This window comes from Camelus bactrianus, chromosome 22 (genome assembly GCF_048773025.1).
Source record: "Camelus bactrianus isolate YW-2024 breed Bactrian camel chromosome 22, ASM4877302v1, whole genome shotgun sequence".
Taxonomy (NCBI): domain Eukaryota; kingdom Metazoa; phylum Chordata; class Mammalia; order Artiodactyla; family Camelidae; genus Camelus; species Camelus bactrianus.
In genome coordinates this window covers 10,821,872-10,845,917 of record NC_133560.1, presented here as the reverse complement: position 1 = coordinate 10,845,917, position 24,046 = coordinate 10,821,872, and the positions used below count along the sequence as shown (strand labels likewise).

The following is a 24,046-nucleotide window of genomic DNA, read 5'->3' as shown; positions in this document are numbered from 1 at the left end:
TCTTCTCTGTTCAGGTGCCGTGGGTAAGTGTAGGGTGTTGGGGATTCGGGAGAGCACTCAGCCAGCCTCCTGCAAATGTGAAACTCACCTGAGGCTACCTGCAGTCATGTGAAGGCTACATGCAGGGAGGCCCGGCATGGGCTCCGCTGTTAGAATCTAGTTTAAATTTTACTCAGCTTTCCTCCAGTTCTTCCTGAGGCTGACCGGCCCGGCAGGAAGAGAGGCTGTGAGAGTGAGCTCCAAGGAGGTCCATAAAGCAACTTACTCTTTGGGGGGATTCAGGTCCTCAGGTCTTGTCTCAAAGAACTGCAGCACCTCATCGCACTGGGAGATATAGGGGGGCAGCTGGATCAGGGCCTGGGGAAGAGACACAGGTGAGCCCAGCGGAAGGGAAGGGGTGTCAGGGATGCCATAAATCAGGGGTCCTCAGACGTGGGTGGGCACCAGTCACCGGGTGGGGCTGGGCTCCACCTCCGGAGTTTCTGATTCTGTAGGTCTGGCGTGGGGTCTGAGAACACGCCTTTCTAGCAAGTTCCCTGGTGATGTTGCCATTGCTGGCTTGGGGACCACACACACACACTGTATGTATATACATTCACATATATATTACAGGCTTATTTGGACAAATACCATGTACATATTTAGGCAAAACAATAAATTGTGAACTTCATGCCATGTCAACACTCTTCTGCAACATCTGTACTGCATACTGGGTGTCCAATGGAAAAATACATCATATTTTATTCAACTAGCTGCCTGTAGGTGAACATTTAGGTTGTTCCCAACACGCCTGCCTGTCCTAATGCATGGATCTGAAGTGTTAAAGTGAAGGGTCTGTTTGATTTGGGTAGAGGTTAGACGTGTCCGGATTAAGTTGAAACACCTGGGATGTCCCACTGACCAAACCTGCGTTCATTTGCCCCCTCGGTTCATCAGTTAAAGGAGCCACGACGGTCCCCACTGATGGGCTGGATCAGGAAGGTGGGGGGCACAACGAGGGCCTAGGCATTTAAATTATGCTGGTTTATCTACCAACAGGTATTCATTTAATGATTCAATAGATATTTTCCTTATGCCCAATGCTGCACTGATCTCTGTCCCAAACAGAATTACAGGCTACACCCCAACATGAAAGGATGTGAAACTAAGATATGGCTCTGTGATGAATAAACAGCTTCATTTAACAAATGTATACGTAAGCCCCCTCTGGCGCAGGTCCTGGGTTGACACACATATCGGAGTGCCCCAGGGCTGTTTCATGCACACACTTTATTATAAACTTCTGTGCGGGGAGATTGCCTGTGCAGATGCACACATTTAAACAGCCCAGGTACTTCTGCCAGCCACTCCACCCCACAGGGGACGCTCTGGAGTGAGGTGGGACTCCGCTCTCTCCGCAGAAGGCCTCAGTCCCCTGGTGCCTCTCGCAGGCCTTCTTGCCAGCTGAGTGTGAATTCCAGGGTGAAGATACATCTTGTATTTTCCGTGTAACAAGCCTCTAAAAGCTACCCCCACCCAAAGTGATTTTCCAACCCTGCAACTGGGCTATGATGGACTAATGGAGACACGGATGGGGGCGGGGGTGTCTCTGATGTGGTACCTTCTACAGGGTTTTCAGGGGGTATTTTGACCCTACATGATATTTTTTTCCAAGTTTTGAAGTTTTAATTGTGGTAAATGACACATAACATCATTACCATCCTAACCATTTTTAAGTGTACAATTCAGTGGCATTAAGTACGTTCACATTATTGTGCAACCATCACCACCATCCACCCACTGAACTTTTTTCATCCTGTAAAACTGAAACTGTGTACACATTAATTAAACAATTGTCTGATGCCCCTCCCCAGCCCCTGGCAACCACCATTTTACTTTGTGTGTGTGTGAATTTGACTACTCTTAAGTACCTCATGTAAGTGGAATCATACAGCACCCATCCCCTTGTGACTGGCTGATTCACTGAGCATCGTGTCCTCAAGGTTCATCCACGTTATAGCATGTGTCAGAATGTCCTTCCTTTTCAAGGCTGAATAATATTCCATTGTGTGTATCCAACAATACATTTTGCTTTTCACTCATCCCTTGATAGTCACTTGGGTTGCTGACCTTACATGACCTTTGAGTCAGGCTCTGATCTGAAGCCACCTCCCCTCTCCTGAGGAGGTATAACCTGCCCCAAACTTAAAGTGGAAAAACCTGGAAGGTGGGTGGATATGTTTCAGTAGGGTACCTTCCACTTTCTATCCTGGGATAAAGGATGCTGACCTAAAGGGCCTGGTATAAACGGCTCATTGATTTAAAAAATTTTTTTTTTTTAGCCTTGAAGTATCTCCTGCTCTGCAGCAAATCCCCAGGGACCAACCCTTTCCAGGCCGGAGGCGGAGAGCCCAAGAGGGAGGGCAGACCCCTCCCACCTCCCATTTCTGACTCCCTTCTCTTTCTGGGTGGAGCAGAGCATATGCATTCCCCTGCTGTCCTGGGGCTCCCTGTGGGTTGCTCCTTCCTCTGAAATCCTGCAGCCCTTGCAGTTGGAACCACATAATGAAGGGCGCTGATTTTATCCTGGACTGTGGTGTGTCCTGGCTGCTTCGTGTGCAGAAATCTTGCGGCTCCCCACAGGCTGCAAGAACAACACCCACTTGCGTGGGCTCAGCACTTGAGGGCTCCCAAGTGTCACGTCATGCAATCCTGAGAGGGTTGGCCCACTTTAGAGATGGGGAAATGGAGGTTCTGGTAGAGTGACTAGGACGTGAGCCCCAAACCAGCCGACTTCAGCCACTCTGTTCCAAACTCACAGAGGCTGGGGGGCGGGGGGCTGTTCCCCGCTGCACCTTCCCTACATGCCTAGACAGTGTGGGGAGGACCCTGATACCTGGTCGAAAGCATCTGCTGGATAAACAACGTGAGGAAGAGGACTGGATGCGGCCAGGTGGCCCTATGGGCCGAGCTGGGTGAGCCCTGAGGTGGCCGTGGTCTCTGCCTAGACAGGGCCTCCCAGGTGCTCTCTGCTGAAATGGCCCCGAATGGACCAGCGTGGAAGGGACAATGGAGCCCTCAGGAACCTCCCAACGATGCCAAGTCCTCTTTTGGTTTTGAGCAATTCCTAGGAGGTAAGAGCCAAACCAAACCCCCAGAGCATAAAATAAAGCCAAGTTACTCATAAAAGGCGCCACCGAATGCTTTGATATTTGCCCCTTTCATTTTGGGAAGACAGGCTAACAGTAAAAACATGACCTGCGGCACAGAAATAGCCCTGCTTCTGAAATATTCCAGAATCGTCTTGCATTTGGTCAGTGATGACAAAGAACCACAGTTCCAGGAAAACTCTGGTTCTGTTCAGCATGGAATTTTGGCCTTTTGGACAGATGTGGCTGGTTGATGCGGGGGCAGGAGGAGAGGTGAAGAGGTCAAGTCCTGCTTGCTGAAGGTAATGATGAAAGGTCAGTCCAGCTGCTGGTTCTGGTGCTGGCCATGTCCCATCCCCTCTGAGCCTCAGTCTGCTCATCTGTAAAATGGACATAACTACCACCCATTTTGGAGAGTTGTGCTACAGAAGATGTGAGGAAGTGGTGGTAAGGTTTCCATCATAAACCAGCTGCTTGATAAACATTAAGTTAACCCTCGGGCTCTCTGCACTGTACCAAGTCCAACAGTGTGCTGCTTCCCAGAGGGGGATTTTGGAGTCAGCAAGCTGATTCAGTTAAATAACAATGCCTCGGCTGGAGAGAAAGTTCTGGTCTTCTCAGTACTCTGTCAATCCTCTTTAACTTCAAAAAGAATGGCCCAAGAGTTCACACTTCTCTCTCTTTATATTTTTAAAATTTTAGTTTATTGTGTTAAAAGCATTTAACACGAGACCTGCCCTCTGAACAAGTTTTAAGTGCATGACGCAGTATGGCTGGCTGGTGCACGGCAGGTCTCAAGAACTTATCCATCTTGCTTGACTGAAATGTCACGCCTGGTGATTAGTAACTCCTCATTTTACCCTCCCCCCGGCCCCACCATTTCAATCCTTGATTCTGCGAATCTGACTATCCTAGATGCCGCGGGGAAGTGGAATCACACAGTATCGGAGCTTTCTGTGACTGGCTTATTTCACTCCACATAAGGTCCTTAAGGTTCACCCATATTGCCGTGTATTATAGAATTTCCTCCTTCCTTCCTAAGGCCTGAATACTGTTCCACTGTATATACTGACCACGTTCAGGTTACTTCTACATCTTGGCTATTGTGAACAGTGCCGCAACGAACCTGGGAGGGCCAGTATCTCTTCCAGACTCTGATTTCAATTCCTCTGGCCGAATATCCAGAAATACGATTGCTTGACTGTATGGCAGTTTTATTTTTAATTTTTTAAGGAACTTCCATACTGTTTCTCATAGTGGAAAATTTCCACCAACAGTGTGCATGGGTTCCAGTGTCTCCATACCCTCACCAAAACCTATTGTCTTGTTTGTGGTAACAGCCATCCTGATAGGGGTGAGGCGATATCATAGTATGGTTGTGATTTGCAGTTCCCTGATGACTTGTGACATTGAGCAACTGTTCACATACCGGTAGGTCATCTGTATATCTTCTCTGGAGGAATGTCTATTCAAGCCTTTAGATCATTTTAAAATTGGGTTATCAGCTCTTCTGCTATTGAGATATATGAGTTCCTTATATATTTGGGGGACTAACCCCTTATCAGACATATGGTTTGCAAATATTTTCTCCCATACTGTAGATAGCCTTCTTACTCTGCTGACTGATTCCTTTGCTGTGCAGAAGGTTTTTAGTTTGAAGTATTCCAACTTGTTTATTTTTGTTTTTGTTGCCTGTGTTTCTGTTACCATATCCATGAGATCACTGCCAAAAGCCCTGAAATAAATCCATGCATATGGTTTACTGATTTTCAACAAAGACGCCAAGAATACACAATGGGGAAAGGACAGTCGCTTTAACAAACTGCCCTGGGAAAACTGGGTATCCACATGTACAGGAATGAAATTGAGCCCTTATCTTATGCCATCCCCCAAAGTCAACTCAAAATGGATTAAAGACGTAAACAAAAGACCTGAAACTATACAATTCCTAGAAGAAAGCACTTCTTCAACTTGTTTCCTGACAGCACGACCAGGCTGTGCAGAGCTTCCTCCGGGAGGAGGTGACGGCAGCCGGCTAGATTTCAAAACATTTTTTGTTGCTGTTTCATTGTTTGTATTTTTTACTTTTATGGCACGTGATACCAGTTTTACATTACGGTTGTGATATAAAATTTCCTCTAATATATATATTTTTAAGATGTTTAAAAAGTGAGCTAATTTAAAGAAAAATATTAATAATACAAGTGGTAGTATATGGTAAAAATCTTCAGGGGGTTCTCAAGTGACAGGAATCTGGTGAACACTGCTATTATACTGCCTACACAGTTTACTTTTAAAATACTCTGGTATGAGTGTGTGTGTGTGTGTGTGTGTGTGTGTGTGTGTGTGTGTGTGTGTGTGTGTGTGTGTGTGTGTGTGTGTGTGTGTGTTAGATTTAAGCCACACCCTAGTGAGGGTGACTTAACATCTGAAGTTCTCTCACCGGGAATGAACACTTTAACCAAGTAAGGGACTCTGCTCACAAATTCTCACTTCAGAAAAGGCTACTTCAGGGCTCCGGCTGTCTTCACCTCTGACCAACCCCAAGGTTGGTCTATTCACTAGCATAACAGCTGTTAGAAGTAATTTTCTTCGCGGGTGAAATGAGGGGTGTTGTAGGAACAGTCTCAGACACTCTGGCCCTGCGTGAACGGAACGCGGCAAGCCCAGCAGTATACATCCTTCCGAACGGCGCCCTGGGCCTGCGATTCTGACCCTTCTGTGTTCGGCTCTTTGTGAAGACCCTCCTGTCAGACTACGGTTAGGATGAGCTGAGCCTGCCACTGGGATATCACTGCGTCTCCCTTGAGGAAAATTTCAAGCAAATGGGTGACAGACAGACAGCTGGTATTCCAGTGAGCTTACAGAACAACATGAGAGGCTGCTTAGGGAGCTGCTTGATCACAGATGCTGCAATGTGTGGCAGGCTGTGGCTGAGTCTTGTTTTCATTGTATCTTTTGATGAACAGAAGTTCTTAAATTTAATGTAGTCAAATACGTCATTCTTTTTATGCTTGGTACTTTTTGTGTCTTTAGAAGCCCCTCTACACCAAGAGGTCACAAAGATATCTTTCTGTTTTTATCTTTTAAAACCTTTTCTAATGGCCTCTTACATGCAGGTCTTTAATGGACTTGGAAATGGTTACCTGTGCGGTGTGAGGCATGGGTTAGTTCTCTTTTTTAGGAGGGTATTGATTGATTGATTGTCAATTACAACGTGTCAATTTCTGGTGTACAGCACAAAGTCCCAGTCTTGCATATGCACACATAGATTCATTTTCATGGGCCTGTTTCTGGTTTGGTTCCAATGGTTTGTCTACCCTTGTGCCAACACCATACTATGCTAATTACCGTAACTTTATAATAGGTCTGGCAGTGCAGGAAGTTTCTTCCTAGCTGGTAACTAGATTTGGGGACATTGACCACCCTCTTCTATACATCTTTACCTACTGGAAACTACCAATATCTACCAAAATAAGGCTAATCGTGATAGGTCAAACTGGCTTAAGTCAGCTCACAACGATGCCAGTGACAGAGACCAAATGTTATGTAAAAGACTATGCCGTCTCTAAAGGGCTCTGCAGATCTTGTGACAAAAGGGATGCTTTCATTTCCCGCCAGGAGGTCAGTTCCTTTGAAGCCAAGCCCAGGGGATTTGGCCAACCAAAACCCCCCAAAATCTGCTTCTTCTGATGCATGAATAGCAGGGGGCGATAACTTCCACCGGCTCACATAACCTGAGCAGTCTCTTCCCTGTGGTTAATCCAGGTCAGTCTGTGATCTCCAGACCATTCCAAGCACAGCCAGATGCAGGCAGCTGCTCCTGCCCCTCATCCCTTCAGGATTTTGTATTTCTTTTTCCCAATCAATTGTCCAGGGGTTCATGAGGCCCAGGGTGAGAGGGTGGGCTGGGGCAGAAGCAATAAAGCACAATCTGGGCTGAGAGACAACAGATTCTGGGGAAGGTGCCAGTGGGAACCTCTTGGCTGGCCAAGGTGACCCCAAGGGTCCAAAGTTCTTGCCAACAGGGCCCAGACAAAGAATTTGAGGCTCTAGAGGTTTAGAAAAGGACAAAGAGCAGAAGATCTGAACTTTCCTCTGAGAACTGGGAGGCAGCAGTAGTGTCTTTGTGCCTGAGTGACTGGCCCTTAGGAGAGAGAAGAGTGTGAGTTTATCTGCCTCTATGAAACGCAGGCTGAAATGCTGCAGGCTCTTGAGTTTTTACTTTGTTGGAGAAGCTATACATGGTACGTAAGTGCCGAGTTCTAAGAGGCTTGGGTTCATCTCTCAAACCTTCCAGCACTGTTGTTGTGAGTAACTCTGCTGGATCTCCATCTCTTCGTCGACACAGTGGGAATAAAAAAACCGACCTCTCAAGGTTACTGGACAGATGAAAGGAGGTCATGTCTGGTAAAGAGCAGGCGCTCCATCAGGAATGACTTTCTGCCCTTTCATGACGTCTCCTGCTAAGAGAGGGGGCACCTCTCTCCACACCGTCCCCATCCAAATTTTTCCTACAGATTGACTGAAGAATAATTTATGTACCGTGAAATTCACCCATTGTAAGTACACAATTCAATGATTCACATTCAAATTATAGAGTTGGGCAACCGTCACCACAACCTAGTTTTAGAAATTTTCCATCACCTCAAAAATTTCCCCAACCTAATTTGCAGTCAATCTCCATTTCCACCGTCCCAAGGCCCAGGAAACCACTGATCTGCTTTTGTCTCTCTAAATTTGCCTTTTCTGCACATTTTACATCAATGGAATCATACAATCTTGTAGCCTTTTGCATCTGGCTTCTTTCATGTAGAACCACGTTTTTGAGATTCATTCATGCTGTAGCATTTATCACTGTCGAATACTATTCTATTGTATGTCTATGCCACACTTTCTTTATCTATTCATCAAATGATGGGCACATGGATTGCTTCCAATTTGAGGCTATTATGAACTAATGCTGCTAGGAACAACTGCATCCAATTTGTGTGGACAGAAGTTTTCAATTCTTGTGAGTGTACACCTGAGAGTAGTCATGATAAATTTCACTTTTGAAGAAACTGCCAAACTGTTTTCCAAAGTGGCTTTCCAACTATGTCCCCACCAGAATGAAGAGCTCCAGTCCCTCCACATCCTCACCAACTCCTGGTCTTACTGATTACAGCCATTCTTGGGGCTGGGTAGGCGTATCACTGTGGTTTTATTTTGCATTGCCCTAATGATTAATGACATTGTACAACCTTTCACATGCTTATTAACCATTGTATGTCTTCATGGATGAAGTTCCTATTCAAATCTTTTGTCTATTTTTAAACTGAGTTGTCTTTTTATTGTTGAGTTGTAATTTTTTTTTATACAATCTCAATACAAGTTCCTTATCAGATATATGATTTACAAATATTTTCTTATCTGTGGCATGTCTTTTCATTTTCTTCATGGTATCTTTTGAAGCACAGAAATGTGTCTGTTTAATGAAGTCCAATTTAACAATTTTTCTCCGGTGCTGTATGTAAGAATTCTTTGCCTAATTCAAGGTCATGAAGATTTCCTTCTTTTGTTTTCTTCTAGAAGTTCTATAGTTTTAGCTCTTATATTTAGGTCTATGATTCATTTTGAGGTGAGCTGAATTTTTATGCATGGTGTGAGGTCAGCGTCCAATTTTTTTTTTTTTTTGAATTCAGATATCCCACGATCCTACCATTTGTTAAAAAGACTATCCTTTCCCATTGAGTTTCTTGGTACCTTGTCAATCAATTGACTATAAGTTTGTAAGAGTTTACTTCTAGACTCTGAATTCTCTTCCACTGGGATATCTGCCTATCCTTCTGCCAGGACCACAGTCTTGATTACCACAGCTTTGTAGGAAATTTTGAAAACAAGTAGGTACCATTTTGTTCTCCACTTTTGTTCTTCTTTTTCAAAACTGTTTTGGCTATTCTGAGTCCTTTGCATTTCCCATCCACTTTAGGATCTGTTTGTTAATTTCTACAAAAAACCTACTAAGATTTTGGCGGAAATTTTATTGACTCTGTAGATCAACTGGGGGAGAAATTACACTTTGACACTATTGAGTTTTCCACTCCATGAGTACAGAATGTCTCTCTATTAATTTAGGGCTTCTTTAATTTCTTTCAGCGATGCATTTATAGTTTCAGTGTATGAACCTTGTACTTCTTTTTTACTAAATGTATCCCTAATTATCTTATTCTTCTTGATGCTACTGTGAGTGGGATTATTTTTTTAATTTCATGTTTGGGTTGGTCACCTCTAGTGTATAGAAATACAGCTGATTTCTGTATATTTGCCTTGTGCCTGTTATCTTCCTAAGCTCGTTTATTAGTTTAGCAGGTTTTTTTGTGTGTGGATCCCTTATGATTTTCTACAATAAATCATGTCATCTGTGAATCAAGGCAGTTTTACTTCCTTGCTAATTGTATGCCTTTTATTTCTTTTTCTTGTCTGCTTATGTCAGCTAGCATCTCCGGTAAAATGTAGAACAGAAGTGGAAAGAACAAATGTACATGTTTTGTTTCTGATCTTAGGGGAGAAAGCAGTCACTGCTCCATCTATAAGGCATTTTTTGCTATTCTTGCCCTTCTCCAATCAGACTGCTAGTGATTCAAAGTTAGAGAAATAAATACTAAAGGGAAGCTAAACAAAAGAAAAATATGCTCCTTTCCCAACCACAGCCTCAAATCAAATGAAATATAACCAAAAGGCAGGAAGGCTCCTTGTGCTTGAGAACATTCAAGGGACTGGAAGCCAGCTGCACTGTCCAACAACAGAGGGTGGCCGTATAACTCCTGGAACATTCACACACAATGGAATACTATGCAGACATTAAAAGTAGGCCCAAGAAGATTTTTTAATAGCATGGGGGAATTCTTATAGCACAACATGAAAGAAGAGAGAAAGAGCAACAAAAAGGAGAGAAAAAGAGCAACCGTGGGATGGTCTCAACACCATAAAGAGATGCGTGCAGATAGAAGAGAGAGAAAGGGAATATGTAAAAATCTTCATAATTGTTGCCTCCGAGTTGAGAGATTATGAGTGATTGGTTTTTCTAATGTCTTTACATTTTCACCTGTGCACATCTTTCATAATAGGCATCCGCAATAGGAAAAAGGAAATGGAAATGGAAAAGAATGAAAGGAAAGGAAAGGAAAGAGGAAGAGAAAAGAAAAGAAAAGAAAAGAAAAGAAAAGAAAAGAAAAGAAAAGAAAGGAAAAGAAAAGAAAAAACTACCCACAGGGAGGACATGAGACACAGGAAGTGTTCGCGTTTCTCAGACCTACCTTACAGTATTCATCGATTGGTATCAGGCGTTTGACGGCCACGTCGCGGATGTGGCTCCGTCGGAAGAGAATTTTGCCTGCAGAAGATAAAAGCGCACACAGCGTTGTAAGGGTGCAGGGACAGGCTCTCAGCAACCTGGAAGGGTGTGGACGGGGCTGCCTCTGGTAGGCCTGAGTGGTACCTAAATTTCTGATTGCCATCAATACCTCCCGCTGGATGTCCACTGACCCCATGCTCGGTCCTCCAAAGCCCTGTTCACAGCTCTAATGCAAGCGCTTGAGGGAACGGGACTCAGGGGATAAGTTTTGGTGAGATAAGGGAGGCTGGAATCAAACCATGGAAAAGATCTGATGATCTGAGGTCCCCTGTCCAACTATGAGATTCTTAGACTGGGTGAGCAGTCCAGCAAACACTTGGATATGCCCCAACCTAACAGCTCAGCCTCCCTTCCTCCTCTGCTCTCATTTCATGTCTCCCCAATACTCCATGCTCTCTCGTAATTCTGTGCCTTCCCCTCTGTCTGGAATACCCATCCAAGCTCAACCACTGTTCCCAACAGGAAACTCTTACCCACTTTAAATGGGTTAAGAGTTCCTGTTTCTTAAGGAAGGAGGGTAGAGCTCAGTGGTAGAGTGCATGCTCAGCATGCATGAGGTCCTGGGTTCAATTCTCAGTACCTCCATTTAAATAAACAAATAAATAAACCTAATTACCTGCCCTCCCCCCACGAAAAAGAAAAATCTGGAAAAAAGACAAAAAACAAAAAAAGAGTTCCCGTTTCTTTTGACTACACACATCACACTGTCGATTTACATGACTTCTTCCCTCCTAAGAGTCATGAGGGTCTGCCCAAACAGGCACTGACTGGGCCTTCGTCAATTCTGTGCCCCTACCACGTGGATTCATGTTTGATCTTGGCAGATGACAGTAAGTTTCAGTTCCTTCCCCAATCAGTGTCTGTAACAGAGGGCTCCAAGCCTTCCTACCTCACCCAACACTAAGTCCATCCACTACTTGCTTGGTGACATCTGAGCACTGGGTGTGGTACCTGAGCCTCCAGTTCGACATATGGGCAGAGGATGTGGGTGACAGGCAACGACAAGTATATAAATGATGCCACTGAGGGGCCCAGGAAAAATCCGAGATGCCGAAACATTATGGGTGAGGTTTGTTTAAAGCCAGTCAGGGGGTTCCCAAGAGTCTTAAAGGAGCTGCTCTCAGGGGGAGATGGCTGTTAAGTGTGTGCACTGGGGATCAAGACAGCGTGGCAACGCCATCTGGATCCAGCCCACAGGCAGCAGGTAATAAGCGAAATCGGACATGAGACATCAAGGAGGGCCAAAGAGGTGGGGGATGGAGACAAGCCCCCTGCCAGACTTACACAGAGAGACCAGGAGGTCTCTAGGGGTCAATGAGAAAGGCACAGGGAGACCACAGCTCTCCAGACAGTGAGACCATCACCTACTTCTGGTCCGAGGAGGCAGGTCATGGAGAAGAATTTGGGTTACGAGGCTGGCGGGGCGAGGAGAGATTAACCACTTATCTGAGATGGCTCTCCTGAGACTCAGGCTCTCCACAGGTCAAGCCTGAGTGCGCAGAGACAAGATGGCAGGGAAGGCCCATAAAGAGTTTTCATTAGAGGACAGAGTTGCAAAGAATGATGGGAAACAACCTCTTGACGTTTAAAGATTTGCAATGCAAGATGCTGAGAGAGATTTGCACCCAAAAAGACCATATGGTTAAAATCAAACCTTAAATAATCAGACAACTTGCTCCTGGACAATCAGGAAGTTAGGTAGATATGGAATGGACAATGTAATAAAGTCCTTTTTTGTTCATTTCCATCAATTAAAAAAAAACCCCACAGTGAGATGAAATATACATTCCTCATATTCCTTAATAACAAGGACTCTCCTTTCTTTATAATAGTGACGGGTTTCATTCTGTTTATGAGTCAGTCAAATTTCCGATACACCTAGCTTGTTAGAAGAGAAAAAAATCTAGAAGAAAATGCATCACGCGGTTCCAGGTACTTGTTCTGAGGGTGGGAGACAAAGCCCTTTCGCGTTCTTCTTTATACTTTCCCCCAAAGTTCCTACCATAAACATTTATTGTTTCTGGAATCAGAAAAATTTCACGTCATTTGGAAAGAAAAAAGCCAATTATGCCGCAAAGTGGGAAGGGGTTTCCATCCCTGCCTCCCTAGAACTGACGGTCATATTCCCTCATTCACTCCTTAGGGGCAGCCTCTGTGGGAGCTCTCTGTGTGCCTGCCCTCCCCTCCCCGCCCTTCAGGTCGTGTTTCTCAGGGAGGGCTCCTGCTGATGTTTCAGGTGGGGCAGTCCTCCCCTGGGGGGGGAGTGGTCCCCACCCACCCTGCAGGAGGTTGAGCATCCCCAGCCTCAAATCCAGAGAAAGCTGGCTACCTTCCCATCCCCATCCCAGCTCCAGTCATTGTGATCATCAAATTACCGCCTTCGTGGGTGGGACCTCTCGCAGTTCAGAATCCCTAGGATAGTCCTGAGCCTTCAGGAAAAATAAGAAACGCATGCCTGTGACGAGAAATCCCGCACAGCAAATGCTTCCTGCCCTCTAAGCTATTTCTCAAAGTGTGAGATGGGTCCCTACCAAAAAGATTTTGGTCTTAGTTCGGTACAAAATTTTCCCTCCTGCAAATCAGAGGAAGAGTGGAGAGTGGGACGTACAGGCCTCTTAATGACTTGACCCAAATATTTACAATGGGAACGGTGCTAGCACTGGCCCACGGGAACAGCACAGGCCCATCTCAGAGCAACCACTGCCCAAGAGAATTCACCCGGGGTCTGGCCTGCTGGGGCTGGGAGAGGACAGAGGACTCAAGCACCTTTGGTGTCTCCTGGGGCTGTGACAGGATGTCACTTGTCTTCCTTGAGGCCTCAGTGGGGCAGGATCCCTGGACACATGTCAGATGCCCTGCCGGGAAGCATGTGCCAGGGAGACCACAAGTTCTGTAGTCTGCGAGGCCCTGGGCCAATCCCAGTGGGGTCTCTTCCTTCCTATGCTGCCTTGGGAAATGCGTTTCCGTGTCAGAGCCTCAGTCTCCACATCTGTAAAATGGGAGAGTGGCCCTCATCTCTCAGAGCAATAATCTCTACGACGCACCAGCACAGGGCTTGGCCCTCTGGAGGTGCTTATAAAAGAGTAATTACTTAAAAAATGGGTTACACGATCCTGCCTTAAACTCTGCAAGGAAGAACATGTGTTCTTTCCTCAACTGCCAACTTGGTTTTTTAAGACCTGCCTCGGATGGGCTAATTCATCATTTATCTGGAGCAGCGCTGGAGTCACTGCTCAGGCCCTGGGCTGTGGGGCAGAACTGTGTGGCCAGAACCTCCTTGGCCGGGCCTCCAGGTGAAATGCGGATGGGGCAGCAGCCCCTCATCGGCACCTGCGGTGGAGTGTTTCTGTGAGAGTCGGGGAGAGGGGAGGACAGGCGAGCCTGCGCCCAGCCCTGCCCTGCAGTCCAGCCTTCCTGGAATGGAAAGGGTGCTCAGAGGAGAGAACAGCCCTTGGTGGGAACCAGCAGGCTTTTGTTTTCCATAGTGGACGAAGGCCAAACTGTAATTCTTATTTTTCAAGTCGCATCCTCTGCCAAGTTGGCTTCCCCAGCTCTTGCTGGGATGGAAAATTGCACAGGGCTGTTCTCCCCTCCCCCTGCCTTTGTGCTAACATGAAACTTGCTTTTGTTCTGCTGATGCGGCAGTCTTGGCAGAAAACTGACCCCTAGGAGAGGGGACGTCTCTCCCACCAGTCCCTGCCCTCGGCCTCAGCCTGGAGGAAAAGCTACGAGGTGGGCTGGGAAGGGATGCTCCAGGGGTCCTGGGGCCCAACGGGGCCTCTCCAAGCTACAAGTGGGTGTCCTGAGCAGGGACAATGGGGGCAAGCCCCTGAGAACAGGACTTTCATGAATTCGTGGGTGGAAAAGGATTACGTAACCACGAAAGCTTTCAGGGGCTGGGGAGAGGGTCGGCTCAAGTTCTGCCCTGTCCTGGGAAGTTTTTCCAGAGCTGGTTTTGCCTTTCATCCAGCAAAGAGTTATAACTCACAGCTTTTTCTTTTCTCCCTTGAAGAAAAAATATACATTTAGAACCCATTTCAACTTGAATATCCAGACTGATCATTTAAGTATGACTCCAAGGTGTGAAATGCCCCAAAATTCCAAAGAAATGTCCCAGGACCCTCTTTCTGCCTTTACTGAGAACCTCTACATGCCAGGGAGAGAAGCTTGTGAAGCAGGGATCATTGCCCCATTTTACAGATTTGGAAACTGAGGCTCGGGGAGCCAGGGGAGATGCTTGAGGTGACAGGGCTGGGTCTGTTGGAGTCCGGAGCACATGCTTTGGTGGGCTGAGATCTGGCTGTTGCAGCTGCCACAATGGGTTTTCTCCAACAGGGAAAAAAATTTCCAGTGTGACTGCACACTCTCCCTGTGGCAGGACTAAAAACATTAGCTTTTTTAGGCAAATGATTCTTCCAGGAAATGGGGGCCTGGCAAACAGATCTACCCTGTCTCTAAACTCTCTCAGTGATGACAGGATCTGGAAGATCCCACTGATGTGCTGACTGCAGAATCCTGGAGTGGAGGAGCGGAGAACGGGCTCCTAGGTGACTCAGAGAGTCTCCCCCATCTCAGGGCCTGCCTCCTTGTCTGCAAAATGTAAAACATTTAAGAGCCTGTCCAGCTCTAAATATCTGTGATTTAGGGTGACTGTCAACTTGCTGATTATCTGTATGTAAAGATAATAGTAAGTGCTTGATCATCACTAGTTACATATCAGGCACTTACCTGCTCATAACGACTCTGTCATCTAAGTACCATTATCATCTCCAACGTGCAAATGCAGAAATGAGACTCCGTGTGCTTAAGTGATTTACCCAAGGGTAATAGTGGATGAGTTGGCGCTCTGGGATTTGAACCCAGGTTGTTTGGTTTCGGGTATGAGTTTTGCAGCCCATGATACCTGTGTTCGAATCCCAGCTCTGTCATCTATGTGAGTGATTGTAATTTCTCTGAGCCCCAACTTTCTCATCTGTGAAATGGGCACAGTAATGTCTGCCTTGCAGGGTTGTTCTAAGAACTAAACGAGCTAATGAATGCAAAGAACTTAGCCCAAAGACTGGCCCACAGCAGACATCTAATAAACAGGAGCTATTATTACTTGAAGTGATAAAACTGGTTTGGAGAACCCATTTTTTTGAGATGAAGCCTTAATGCTTCTTTTGGCAAGAATTTTTTTGGGGAGAAAGGAACACTGAATGTCTTGAGAGCAGGGACCAGCCATGGTTGCATTAACTCCCCTACTCAGAAGGTGCTTGATGGCTGTGGGAGGCAGGCAGGCAGAATTTCTAAAAGGGTCCCCCAGTGATGTCTCACCTTAATCCCAGAGCCTGTGATTATATGGGGATCTCAATCCTGGGATCATGTTATGTTATATGCTACAGTTCATTTCAAGAGAGGGAGATTATCCTGGATTAGCCAAGTGGGTACCATATAATCACATGAGCCTTTAAAAGCAGACAGCCTTCTCTGACTGGTGGCAGAGGGGAAGTCAGAGAGATTCAAAGCACCGGGAGGATTCAATGCCCTGTTGCCACCCTGGAGATGGATGAGGAATGCAGGCAGTGTCTGGAAGCTGAGGGGGTCCCCTGCTGATGGCCAGTAAGGAAACGGGCATCTTGGTTCGAGAGCTGCAAGGAACTGGATTCTTGCCCCCATCCTCCAGATCAGTGCTCAGTCTAGCCAAAGCCTCGATTTCAGTCTTTTAAGATCCTAAACAGAGAACCCAGCTGAGCCTACCTGACCAACAGTGCTGTGAGATAATAAATGGGTGCTGTTCGAAGCTGTTAAATTGGCGGTAATTGGTTATCAGCAATCGAAAGCAAACACAGCAGCCACCGAAATAGGTGCCACTCACTGCACAAACTTTAGGGGCTGTCAACATTCTCATTCTAGAGACAGGAGAAACTGAGGATCCTGGAGGTGAAGCGTCTCGCCTAAGGTCATACACTTAGCAAACGTGTAGGATCTAACTCCAGAGCCCACGTTCTTAGCACTGATGTCTACAGATGGCTGAGGTCTGGTCACTGGGACTATGTCTAAAGGAGGAGACAAGGTACTCAGAGCCCAGGGGCCCCATCTGAGAGCATGGGTCTCACCTACCCGGGAGAAAGGGAATGATCCGCTGTTTGGGATCCTTCTGTCCGCCTTCCATGGGAAATTTGTCCAACATCTGCATCTGAACGGGGAGAATAACAAAACGAAAGCTTTGAATATGAGAATTGCATTTATCCGTGCATTTTAAACAAATTATGCGAACTTTGTGACTTGATGTATCAAAGCTCACTTCGTTCAGCTTCTCAGGGACCCAAACTAATGGGGAAGGCAGCGTGACCCGGGCTAGGATCTCCATGAAAACCCTTCTCGATGCCCACAGCTTCCGGACCAGTGAAGGCTCAGAGCTGGGAGAGACCATTCTGTTTTCCTGGGTGTTCCAGCCACGGGACCTGAAGGCTGAACCGCACCCCCAGAGTCACCAGAATTCCATGGACGGCAGGTATCCTGTTCCCTAAGAACTGCCAAGTTGAGTTCATTATTGAGACTTAGTGAACCTGGTTCGGTCTATGCCTGTGAGATCATTACCCACCGCCCCCTCTGCCCCACTAAGAATTCCCTGGGCTGGCTCATCAGTCAGCTCCGTGCCTGGCTCTGTGTTGGGCACTTGGGGTGCAGCGAGGAAAAGACTCAGAGTCCAGGGAGAGACTGAACAGTAAGCTGGTCATTGCAGGGGAGTGTAGGAAACACCCTGAGAGGCAGGTGCAGGCTGCTGAGGGGATGGAGCACCAAAAACGGAAACCTTTTAACGTTTTCTGCCAGCATTAAATGTCTCTCTGATATTTTAAGGTGTTAATATGAAGTATCTGATTGGATATACAGAATCACCAGGCTCTGCTATGTGGGGTCTGGGGAAGCGACACACCACGGGCCTCATCCTTCGTTGGCCATAATGATACCAGCTGCCAGTGTCACTTTATGGATTAAAGCTGGGCTGCACCAGCCATTAACGCTATCCCCAGATTTCTGGTTCTTCCCCTAAGCATGTGGTAGACTCGCACCTCCCTACTCCCTTGAAGCAGGATGTGGCCAGTTAACTGTGAGCAGAAGAGATGTGGTTCACTTCGGGGTAGAAGAGCTATGAATGGTCCTTGATTCACTGCTCTCCATCTCCGTCTGCCACGTGAAGACCATGTTTCAGGGTGTGGTTTCTCTGCCCGCGAAGGCCAAAGCCCCCGATGACCTCCCATGGACATGTAGCCTGAGTGAGAGATAAACTCTTGTCTCTAGTGAGGCGATCTGTCATAGCAGCACACCCTAACCCATCCTGATTAGTATGCAGGCCAGGATTGAAGCAGAGGAAGAGGGAGTCCTGGGCCTCCCAAAGCGGCGCCTGCATGTGAGAAGCCTGCCCATCACTTTACCTAAAGGAGAAAGTCACCCTGGCACTCAAGACGTGCCCCTCTGGATGCAGAGAAAAGGGACCCCTCCTACCCTGCTGGTGGGAATGTAATGTGGTGCAGCCTCTATGGGAAACGGTATGGAGGTTCCTTAAAAAACTAAAACTAGGACCACCATATGATCCAGCAATCCCACTCCTGGGTATATACCCAGAAAAAATAAAAACTCTTAATTCAAAAAGACACATGCACCCCAATGTTCACAGCAGCACTACTTACAATAGACAAGACACGGAAGCAACTTAAGTGCCCCTCAACAGGTGACTGGATTAAGACGTTACACAACACACACACACACAGCAGAAAACTACTCAGACATAAAGAATGAAACTCTGCCACTGGCAGCAACACGGATGCACCTAGAGAATATTATGTCAGTGAAGTAAGTCAGGCAGAGAAAGACAAATACTATGATATCACTTATATGTGGAATCTAAAAAATATTACAAATGAACGTATGTGCAAAACAGACTCACAGACACAGAAAATAAACTTGTGGTTACCAAAGGGGAAAGGGAAGGGAGGAGGGACAAATTAGGGGTATAGGATTAACAGATACAAACGACTATGTATAAAATAGATAAGCAACAAGGACATGCTGTGCAGCTCAGGGAATTACAGCCACTGTCTTGTGATAACTTATAATGGAGTATAGTCTATAAAAATGCTGAATCACTATATTGCATGCCTGAAACTAATATAATATTGTAAATCAACTATAAGTCAATTAAAATAAAAGACAGGCCCCTCTGATAGAATGAAAGTAGCCTGGAGTAGCCTGGGAGAAATAGGCTAGTTTGACGCAGGGGGAGGGAGGAGAGACCTGAAGGAGGAGAGAAGAGAAACATGCATACATGCCAAGCACGGGCTAGCGTCTTTAGACACACGCTCTCATGGAATCTGCAGAACACTCCCTCCAGATGGACATTATTATCCAGGAACTGAAGCCCAGAGAAGTGAAGAAATCTGCCATGGGCCTGTGGCCAGCAAGGGGCAGGCCCAGAGACGGAAGGCCAAGGCTTCTCTGCCATTGCATCACCCCGCCTCTGAGATGCTAGGAAGGCAATTAGAAAGGGCTGCTCCCCAGTGCTCGGTAACCAGGGCCATTTACCCAGGACAAAGCTCCCTGCCTCCTTACGACTGTTTTATGTGACACCCCTGCTTAGGGGGTCAGTCTCCACTTGGGCTCTAAAGGGCTTCTCATGAGGTTGTGGTTTTATTTGTGATTTCCAACCGGCCCCTGTGCTGTGCTGTGCTGTGCAGAGATGGGGAAATGCTTGGTCCAACATTCAGCAGCTGGGGAGGCCACAGTGGGCCTTGCTGGAAAAGGCGGGCTTCCCTTTTGAATCTGGCACATAGTAGGCACTCAATAAAAATTAGCTAAACCAATGAATCACCTGAGTGAATTTTTTTTTTTTTTTGCAGAAGAGTTAGCTTCAGATGTTTGCCAAGTACGCCTGATTAATAATATTCACATCACTAATATTAAACAATAGTTAGTAACCGCTATGAACATTGGTTTGACAGTTTACCTTCTCAGACATGTGGTTTTATCTGACCTTCAGGATAATCCTGTGGAATCAATGCATGATCCCCATGTCACTGACGGAGAAACTGGGAGAAGAGGTGCACAGTGAACACCTGAGGTCACACACTAAGTGGTGGTCCAGACAGTGCAAGCATCTTAATCAAAATTCCATTCTTCTTCCCTAAGATTACTCTCTTAGATGGCTTTGGAGTGTCATGTGACCATGAAAAACCAGCCTGAGACGAGGTAAATTTCATATTCCATGCTTTCTTTTTAAAAGCAGGGTGATGAATTAGTCTCAGGTGCTGAGTCTTTTTTGAGATTACAGGTTTTGCCTAACACTATCTTCTTTCCTTCTCAATTTCACTTCGGAAGACAATGCTGGAATACCATTCAGGGGAACTTTTTTCTTCTAAGAAAAGGTACGTGCCAGTAATCCTCCCACTGTACCACATCCATGTCTGCTCTCCTGGGTTCCCACTGAGCCCCTGTCTGAATGTGCACACTGGCTACAGCGGCCCCACCCTGCCCAGGCTGCATTTCAGTCTTCCCACTACTCTGTCTTAGGAAGTTACTCTCACCCTTGGTCCTGACTTGCTTTAACCCAGAGAAGTGGGGTTCAAAGAGCGGGAAGTGTCTCCCCAGGTGTTATTTATTAATTTGAGGCCACAGACCAGGATTTAACGCTGCGCAGTCTAACCACAGACATTGTCTCCTAGGGACCAGACGGCCCTGGGGTTGAATCCCGGTGCTTCCTCCTGCCAGCTGGGTGTCCCTGGTCAGGGACCTCGCCCAACGAGTCTGATTCACCATCTGCAGAAGGAGGAACACAGCCTCCTGGGAAGAGTTCGGTGAATGAACTCAGAATGTGGACTCTCTGGGGACGGACTAGGTGCTCAACAAGAAATGCCCCTTCCTTGCACTCTGCCCATAATGAATTTTACATTCTGAGAGTTACTTGGGAATAGTTCTTGGCATTTTATGAGGCTGTGTGTTTTACTGTTAAGTATACATAACAATAAATGGATCATTTTGACCATTTTAAATGTACAATTAAGTGGCACTAAGTACATTCACATTGTTGGGCAACCATCACCACCATCCATCTCCAGAACCTCTTCATCACCCAAACTGAAACTCTGTATCCATGAAGCATTAACTCACCCTTCCTTTCCTCCAGCGCTTGGCAACCACCAACCTATTTTCTGTCTCTATAAATCTGACCATTCTAGGTATTGCGTATCAGTCTTTGTCCCTTGTGCTGGCTTACTTCACTTAGAATCATGTCTTCAAGATTCATCTGTGTTGTAACATGTGTTGGAATTTCCTTCCTTTTTGAAGCTGAATAATATTCCATCATGAGGCTGTGTCTTAAGGTTGGCAAAACTCCTCAGACTATTCAAAGTCCCCTCCGTGGCTAGAGATGGGTTTTCCAATAGAACTTTCTGCCACAATGGAATGTTCTACGTCTGTTTCCCTTATGGCAGCCACTAGCCCTGGATGGCTACTGAGCACTTGAAATGTGGCTCCTGCGACTGAGGAACTGAACTTTGTATTTCATTTCATTTTAATTAGCTTAAATTTACATATAAATAGCCTCACAGGACTAGTGGCTACCATACTGGACAGCACAGGGTGGGACTATAAATACCCATCATCCCCATGTTTTAGCCACGTCTAGTTTTATTTTGTTTTATCATCCTATCAGTGGTAACTGCAATCTGTCTGATTGCTATTTGCAAGGAGATCAGAGGTCTGCGGGCTGCTCTGTGTTTGGTCTTAGTGTGTCCAGGTTCACAGGCGACAAGCGGCTCCTCTCCAGGGAACGGTCACACTTGGCACCCACAGGCGTTGAAGCAGGCACAGGCAGCCTTCCAGACACGATGTGGGGACCCCTCCCCACCACCGCCAGCCCCAGGCTGTCTGCAGCAGCAGGACCAGAGACGTGCCTGGCAAAGTCCAACTGTAGACGTTATCCTTGGACAACTGGGAAGTCTGTGCCCCTCCCCCCCAGATAATACAAGGAAGCGGCGTGGAGGGTGCGGAGGACTGGAAACCCAGGAGGAAAATGAGTCAGTGTGGCGGGTGGGAAGGGAGAGGGAGCCACGTCAAGTTGCCACATCACACGGCTCCGAGGAGAATGAGAGAACACTCCATCAGCAGTTTTCAAGACACCAGCTTGTGGTGGAGGGAAAGGAGGCCGGCTGTCCAAGGAAAACAGCGTGGAGCTGGCGTGGAGGTCCACACGTGGTTCGTGTTAGCGGAGGACTGGACTTGGATGGAGGGCTTTATTCCCTCAGTATGACAAAGGCCCCGCGTCCCAGACAAGCCAGAGCAGGCAGAGTAGAAGGGCCAGGGTGACCGCCCCGGGCAGCTGCAGGCTGGCCTGGAGCCATGGGGTTCTCAGAACAGGACATGACAACATACCTGGGCCTGCTCTGCAATATGTGGTTGGTTGTCTTTGGGGGCTCTGTCCCCTTGATGAGCTGATTTGTCCAAATGTCAACATGCCCTGGTCTGCTGGTGGACATGCCACCCGGAGCCTGCCGTCCCTTCTGTCTGTCCACTTCCCTCTCCTGACTGCCCCTCCCCAGTCCGGTCAGCATTTTCTGAGCCTGACCCTCTTTCGGAGCTGCCCTCTGGCCTGCCCCGTCACCTCCTCACTGGTATGTGGGAGACACTTGGTATATATTTGTGCAAAGAATGAATGAATCCATGAATGAACAAATGAATGGAAAAGTGGGTAACTCGTTTTGTCAGTCATTGTCGAGGGGAGGAGAAATTTTGCTCCAGGTGGCAGCAAAAGGACCTGGACTGGGGCTCAGATGCAACTGACCAGCACAATCTTGTCCCTTTCTATTTTCCAAATAAAGAACTGCAGTTGGCCCTCCACAACCTCAGGTTCTACTTCCACAGATTCAGCCAATGGCAGATCAAAAATATTTAGGAGGACCAGTGTTCATAGCCGCACTATTTACAACAGCCAAGAGGTGGAAGCAACCGAAACGTCCATTGACAGATGACTGGATAAAGACGTGGCCAACATATACAATGGAATACTACTCAGCCGTAAAAAGAATGAAATAATGCCATTTGTAGCAACAGGAATGGACCTGGAGATTGAGATACCAAGTGAAGAAAGAGAAAGAAAAATACCGTATGATATCACTTATATGTGGAATCTTAAATGACACAAATTATTTACCAAACAGACTCACTGACATAGAAAACAAACTTATGATTACCAGGGGGAAAGTAGGGTGGGGAGGGATAAATTGGGAGTTTGGAATTTGTAGATACTAACTCCTATATATAAAATAGATAAACAACAAGGTCCTACTGTCTAGCACAGGAAACTATATTCAATACCTTATAATGGCCTATAAGAAAAAGGTTACAAAAAGGAACATGAATATATATACACATAAAACTGTATGTATGTATGTATGTATGTATGTATCTATGTATGTATCTGAATCACTACGCTGTACACCAGAAATTCACCCAACATTGTAAACTGACTATACTTCAATTAAAATATTCAGGGAGGGAAAAAAATTCCAGAAAATTCCAAAAAAGCAAAACTTGAATCTGCCACCACTGGCAATTATTTACATTGTATTTACAACTATTTATACTATTTACATAACATTTACATCCTGTTAGGTGTTATAAGTAACCTAGAGACGGCTTACAGTGTACTCCAAGGGGATGTATATAGGTTATATGCAAATACTAGGCCATTTTATATGAGGAACTTGAGCATTCATGGATTTTGGCATCCATGGGGGTAGGGAGGTCCTCGAATCAATTCCCCACGGATGCTGAGGGATGGCTGTGCTAACTGTGTGGAAAAGGCAATTACTGTATTTTCTCAGCTATGTACCATTGATACGGCAATGGCTTTTCAGACAGGAGGGAAAAAATATTCCATTGAGTGTGTACAGCATGTGGGAGGCCCAGCCCATTTTTAGATGATAATCTCTGGGGAAAAGAGTGTATCTGAGGGTCCAGTAAAGGCAGTATTTGGGGAAATATGGTTGGTGGAATCCTAGGCCAGGTGTTGGCTAGGAGCTCGTGGGGAAGTCTTCCCAGCTGGGCAGGGCCCGCCGGGGAGTGAGAACTCTTCAGTTCTGCCGCTCCCACACCTGCTCCAGGAAAAGACAGGAGAAAACACTGCCTGCCAGGCAGAGTGACCCAGCTGGCTCCGGGCCCCCGACTGTCGGAATTCCACACAATGCCCAGCTAACAGTCCTGCTCTCTCACGCCTCTGCACCTCGGCACACACGGTTTCCTCTGTGTGGAATGCCCTCCCCTGATCCTGCAGGGGGTCAACTCCCTACTTATTGTCAAGAACCTGCTCAGATGTCACCTCCTCCAGGTAGCATGCCCTGCCTGAATTCCCTGGCTGGGACAGAGGTCCCTCTTTGAATACCTAGGGTCTGGCTCATCCAATGTTTAACTGTCCCTTCTGCAAGGGAAGCCCTGGCTCCAGGGGCGACCATGACCCTCAGCCTGGGGGATGCAATGAACCAGTGGG

At 46.5% G+C, this 24,046-nt stretch overlaps 1 protein-coding gene across 1 annotated transcript in view; it reads right to left on the bottom strand.

Annotated features, from left to right (window-relative positions):
- Positions 1–24,046, bottom strand: part of SH3PXD2B (SH3 and PX domains 2B) — a 96,108-nt gene that overhangs the window by 37,491 nt on the left and 34,571 nt on the right. The window contains exons 3-5 of the mRNA XM_010972316.3: positions 16,627–16,702; positions 10,427–10,503; positions 266–357 (exon numbers count right to left, since the gene is read on the bottom strand). Of these exons, the coding sequence (XP_010970618.3) occupies positions 266–357; positions 10,427–10,503; positions 16,627–16,702 (245 nt within the window). The remainder of the gene's footprint in view (positions 1–265; positions 358–10,426; positions 10,504–16,626; positions 16,703–24,046) is intronic.